Source organism: Garra rufa, chromosome 1 (assembly GCF_049309525.1).
Source record: "Garra rufa chromosome 1, GarRuf1.0, whole genome shotgun sequence".
Lineage (NCBI taxonomy): Eukaryota > Metazoa > Chordata > Actinopteri > Cypriniformes > Cyprinidae > Garra > Garra rufa.
This window is the reverse complement of record NC_133361.1, coordinates 54,161,573-54,167,572: the sequence shown is the minus strand read 5'-3', so window position 1 is coordinate 54,167,572 and position 6,000 is coordinate 54,161,573. Positions and strand designations below refer to the sequence as shown.

The 6,000-nt window shown below is 34.1% G+C and overlaps 1 protein-coding gene across 1 annotated transcript in view; it reads left to right on the top strand.

Annotated features, from left to right (window-relative positions):
- Nucleotides 1-773: 773 nt before the first annotated feature.
- LOC141317661 (transmembrane protein 104-like) overlaps nucleotides 774-6,000 on the top strand; it is a 53,202-nt gene continuing 47,975 nt past the window's right edge. The window contains exons 1-2 of the mRNA XM_073833154.1: nucleotides 774-818; nucleotides 3,352-3,473. Coding sequence (XP_073689255.1) covers nucleotides 774-818; nucleotides 3,352-3,473 — 167 coding nt within the window. The remainder of the gene's footprint in view (nucleotides 819-3,351; nucleotides 3,474-6,000) is intronic.

Genomic DNA, 6,000 nt, shown 5'->3' with positions numbered 1-6,000 from the left:
CATCCGAGTGTATTGTTCAGATATTTGCAAAATATAAAACTAAATAATACTTAAATCATACACTTCTTATTAAAGTAATGACTATCTTCAGCTTCCATGCTGCAAGCGTCACAAAGCGTCTTTTTCATAAAACGTCACCAGATCCGGCCAATCAGCAAACACTTCCGATCTGATTCGCCCCACCCCTTTCGCAGGAACTGTTTCCTGCTGACGTTTGTGTGCTCTTTAATTTTAATGGATATGTTTTCCCAGAGAAAGGAACTTCTGCAGTCTGTCTTAATGATCCGCGACTAAAACAACGAGGAGGTGTGCACGATGCGCTCCAGTTTGTTATTACATCTCATTTGCTCTCGAGCTGCGTCGCTGATCGTGAGGACGTAATATATATAAGGTGTAATTTATAACGATACAAACCGCCACTTCGCTTGACAAGTCAAGTCGCCTCAAACGGTGACAGGTGAGCCTTAAATATTAGCAGTATGAGTGATTTTAAAAAGTTTTCTCTCGCTGTGGTGAAACAGTTACACTTAAAACATCATAAAGCAGTTGTGTTAAGAAATGTAGCGCATGTTTATTAAATCTGCCATCTCCTTGTGACATCTGCGTGATTATAAATAAACCGTAAACAACGGTTGACGCTAGTCATGTTAACGGTACTCTGGCCTACTTATGTCCCTTTGGCAAAATTGTTGTTCATTAAATACTAAAATTCTGTTTTCTTTCTTTAGGCTGGTGAACTTTCAGTTTTTAGAGTTGTGTTTTTGTCTACGAAGATGCCTGGCGGCATTACAGAAACAGGGGAGCCTTACTCCCCATTTGTGAGTATTTCATTTCACCAACTGCTTGTACATGTAGTAACGTTAGGTATTGATTGACCTACTTTACAAAACAAACTGGTCAGTTTAATTATTCTGTACACTCAGCTCTTTGTCTTGTGACAGTATCAACTGCAAACTATCAGGTCAGGTTGTGTCATGCATGTGACATGGTTTCTGTTGCTTCCTACCGGCATTCATGAAATACTTCAAGATAACCTGTCATTTCTTTAAGAACAGTGATTGACGATAAAACTACAAAAGTTCTGTTTTATAACTAGATCATTTTGATTAACAGTTGACATAAGGGCTTTTGGTGCCTTTATGTCACTGTAAGTCATGTGATTCGAACCACTCACTTTGTGTTACTCATTTAAAGAGGAAATGAAAGCTCAGGGAACAGGAGAAACATGCTTGCACGCTTTAAATCAGCAGAAACCGGCACATGAGCCAGACTCGTGTTTTTGGCATGTTGCCTTGTGGTTTTCTTGAACTCATTTTCCTCTGAAAATATGGGAAATGGCTAGACATTTGTACAGATTAATTGTGTTAAATTTACTAGCAAATAGGGCTATTTTTATAATATATTTAAATAAAACTAACAGATAAAGAGTGAAAACTGTTTCTGTTACGATTAAAAAAATAAATAAAAAAACGTAATCAAGACTTTGCAATTCATAATTTGTATCTTATAATTCTGTCTTTTTTACTCACAATTCGGAGAAAAAAGTCAGAATTGTGAGGAAAAAAGTCTGAATTTGCATGATGTAATCTTGCAAATTAGAGAAAAATGTCTGAATTGTAAAAAGCAGCAATTATGATTTTTTTTTTTTTTTATTATTGTTCTGTAGCAGAAACAAAAACTAAATTGAAAGGCTATAGATTTAGAATTTTTGAGAAAAAAATCTGTATAAATGATAAAATGATGCGAAAAATTAAATAATTAAACATTTTATCTAAACAGGCTTTAGGATACGTTACATCTTTTTTAAGATATACAACTCAAAAGTTCACATACACCTTGCAGAATCTGCAGAATGTTAATTATTTGACCAAAATAAGAGAGATCGTACAAAAGGCATGTTATTTTTTTTTAATGAAGTACGGACCTGAATAAGATGTTTCACATAAAAGACGTTTACATACAGTCCACAAGAGAAAATAATAGTTGAATTTCTAAAAATGACCCTGTTCAAAAGTTTACATACACTTGATTCTTAATAGTGTGTTGTTACCTGAATGATCCACAGCTGTGTTTTTTTGTTTGTTTGTTTGTTTAGTGATAGTTTTTCATGAGTCCCTTGTTTGTCCTGAACAGTTGAACTGCCTGCTGTTCTTCAGAAAAATCCTTTAGGTCCCAAAAATTCTTTGGTTTTTCAGCATTTTTGTGTATTAGAACCTTTTCCCAAAATGACTGTATGATTTTAAGATCCGTCTTTTCACACTGAGGACAACTGAGTGACTCATATGCAACTATTACAGAAGGTTCAAATTCTCACTGATGCTCCAGAAGTGAAAACGATGCATTGAGAGCCGATGGGGTGAAAACTTTTGAACAGAATGAAGAATACATTTATTTTTTCTTATTTTGCCTATATAATCATAATTTCATTTAGTACTGCCCTTCAAAAGCTGCAAAAGATACTTACATATTTCCCAGAGGACAAAATAAGTTAAATTTACCCCGATCTTTAAAAAAAAACGTTTTCACCCCCTGGCTCTTAATGCATTTTTTCCCCCTTCTGGAGCATCAGTGAGTGTTTGAATCTTCTGTAATAGTTGCATATGAGTCCCTCAGTTGTCCTCAGTGTGAAAAGACAGCGCTCAAAATCATACAGTCATTGTTTACTACATAAAAAAACAACATGCTTTTTGTATGATTCATCTTGTTTTGATAAAATAATTAACATTTTGCAGGTTCTGCAAAGTGTATATAAACTTTTGACTTCAATTGTAAAATTAAGCAAAGTATTTTATTGCTGTCAACTACAAAAATATGCATTGGCCTTCATTTGAAAACTCTTTGAAAAGAATCCTCTTGAAGTAAACCAAAATAAATCAATAAGTTTACAGTAGGGTCATAATGTGTCAGTATTAGTGTACAGTACAGTACGTCCATTATCTGTTTCGTTTTACTCGCATTGGTTAATAAGAAGTATTTTTTTAATATAATCAATAAGGGAAGTGCTCATCAGTTTCTAAAGGGATTAACAGTAAATTTTGTAAGTAATGCTCATGACTAATTTACAGTAGACTTTATTGATTTACGTGTGACTTGCACACTCAAGTGGGAGAAAACGCAGGGCATTTCAAATGAGTTATCACATACATCAGCTTATTGAATTGCATGATGGGGAAACATACCAGACACATCCTCTTTGCAAGGAAGTAGAACCGAGAACGTAGACAGCTGATGTGTAATTGTCCCCTCTGTTTGATAAAACTTGAGTGCCTCTTGTAATGCATTTTCTATGCATCTGTTATTTCTGAAAACGGTTTAATCTGCTATAGACATGTTTGTTTTGTGTTTGTGTAGGTTGGCCTGGTGTACATGTTCAATCTAATTGTTGGCACTGGTGCCCTGACCATGCCCAAGGCCTTTGCAGCAGCTGGTTGGGTTGTCAGCGTGTCCCTCATCTCATTTTTGGCTTTTATGAGGTATGTTCTTCCTCTAGGCTTTTTTTAATCCATCACACTCCCTTGCTTCCTCTCTTTGTCACTCTTAAAGGGATAGTACACTAAAATAAAACAATTCTGTCATTTACTCAACCCTCAAATCCTCAGTTTGTTCCAGACTTGTATGAGTTTCAACAAAACAGTTGGTCCCCATTGACTTCAATAGTATTTGGTTCAGATCAAAAAAGTAAATGATTCATTTAGTCCTGGTTTGTGTGCTTAGCATTCACATTCGGTATTTTTTAATACCAAAACTAAAGACACAAAACTATGGAAGCCCATTTCCGTCACTGAATAAAAATAAAAAGTTAATTGGAACTTTTTATCTCACAATTCTTACTTTCCTTCTCAAAGTTGTGAATTTACATCTCACAATTCTTTTTTTCCCTCAGAGAACAGCGTTAAACAAATTGGCAATTCTGACTTTTTTCTCAGAACTGTGAGATATAAACTTGTAATTCTGAGAAATTAAGTCAGCATTGCGAGACAAACTCTAAATTAAAAAAAAAATAAACTTGCGGTTTTGAGCAATGAACTCTCAATTCTGAGGAATGAACTCGTAATTGTGAGATATAATGGCAGAATTGCAAGGCAAATTTGAGAAATAAACTCTGAAATAAATTTGCAGTTCTGAGGAATAAACTCGTGATTCTGAGGAATAAAGTCGGAATTGAGTGATATAAACTCGCAATTTTGAAAAATAAACTCGCAATTCCGAGTAATAAATTGGCAATTTCAAGAAATAAACTTTGAATTTTGAGAAATAAATTCACGATTCTGAGAAATAAACAGTCAGAATTGAGGGATATAAACTCGCCGTTCTGAGAAATTAAGTCAGGATTGCGAGACAAACTCTGAATTTTAAGAAATAATCTCTGAATTTTGAGAAACTCGCAATTCTGAGGAATAAACTTGCAGTTCTGAGGGAAAACTTGCAATTCTGAGGAATAAACTCCCAATTCTGAGGAATGAAGTCAGAATTGAGTGATATAAACTCGCCTTTCTGAGAAATGAAGTCAGAATTGCTAGACAAACTCTGAATTTTAAGGAATAAACTCACAATTCTGAGCAATAAACTTCTCTCTGTGGGAAAAACTCGCAATTCTTAGGAATAAAGTCAGAATTGAGTAATAAAACTCACAATTGTGAGATATAAAGTCAGAATTGCTAGACAAACTCTGAATTTTAAGGAATAAACTCACAATTCTGAGCAATAAACTTCTCTCTGTGGGAAAAACTCGCAATTCTGAGGAATAAAGTCAGAATTGAGTAATAAAACTCACAATTGTGAGATATAAAGTCAGAATTGCTGCTAGACAAACTCTGAATTTTAAGGAATAAACTCACAATTCTGAGCAATAAACTTCTCTCTGTGGGAAAAACTCGCAATTCTGAGGAATAAAGTCAGAATTGAGTGATATAAACTCGCCTTTCTGAGAAATGAAGTCAGAATTGCTAGACAAACTCTGAATTTTAAGGAATAAACTCACAATTCTGAGCAATAAACTTCTCTCTGTGGGAAAAACTCGCAATTCTTAGGAATAAAGTCAGAATTGAGTAATAAAACTCACAATTGTGAGATATAAAGTCAGAATTGCTAGACAAACTCTGAATTTTAAGGAATAAACTCACAATTCTGAGCAATAAACTTCTCTCTGTGGGAAAAACTCGCAATTCTGAGGAATAAAGTCAGAATTGAGTAATAAAACTCACAATTGTGAGATATAAAGTCAGAATTGCTAGACAAACTCTGAATTTTAAGGAATAAACTCACAATTCTGAGCAATAAACTTCTCTCTGTGGGAAAAACTCGCAATTCTGAGGAATAAAGTCAGAATTGAGTAATAAAACTCACAATTGTGAGATATAAAGTCAGAATTGTGAGACAAACTCTGAATTTTAAGGAATAAACTCACAATTCTGAGCAATAAACTTCTCTCTGTGGGAAAAACTCGCAATTCTTAGGAATAAAGTCAGAATTGAGTAATAAAACTCACAATTGTGAGATATAAAGTCAGAATTGCTAGACAAACTCTGAATTTTAAGGAATAAACTCACAATTCTGAGCAATAAACTTCTCTCTGTGGGAAAAACTCGCAATTCTGAGGAATAAAGTCAGAATTGAGTAATAAAACTCACAATTGTGAGATATAAAGTCAGAATTGTGAGACAAACTCGCAATTTTGAGAAATAAACTCTCAATTTTGTGGAATAAGCTTGCAGTTTTGTAGAAATAAACCTGCAGTTCTGAGAAATTAAGTCAGAATTCACTGATATAAACTTGCGGTTCTGGGAAATGAAGTCAGAATTGTGAGAAACTCTGAATATTAAGAAATAAACTCTAAATTTTGAGAAAAAACTCTCAATTCTGAGGAATAAACTTGCAGTTCTGAGGGAAAAGCCTGCAATTCTGTGGGAAAAAACTTGCATTTCTGAGGAATAAACTCAGAATTGAGTGATTTAAACTCACAATTGTGAGATATAAAGTCAGAATTGCGAGACAAACTCA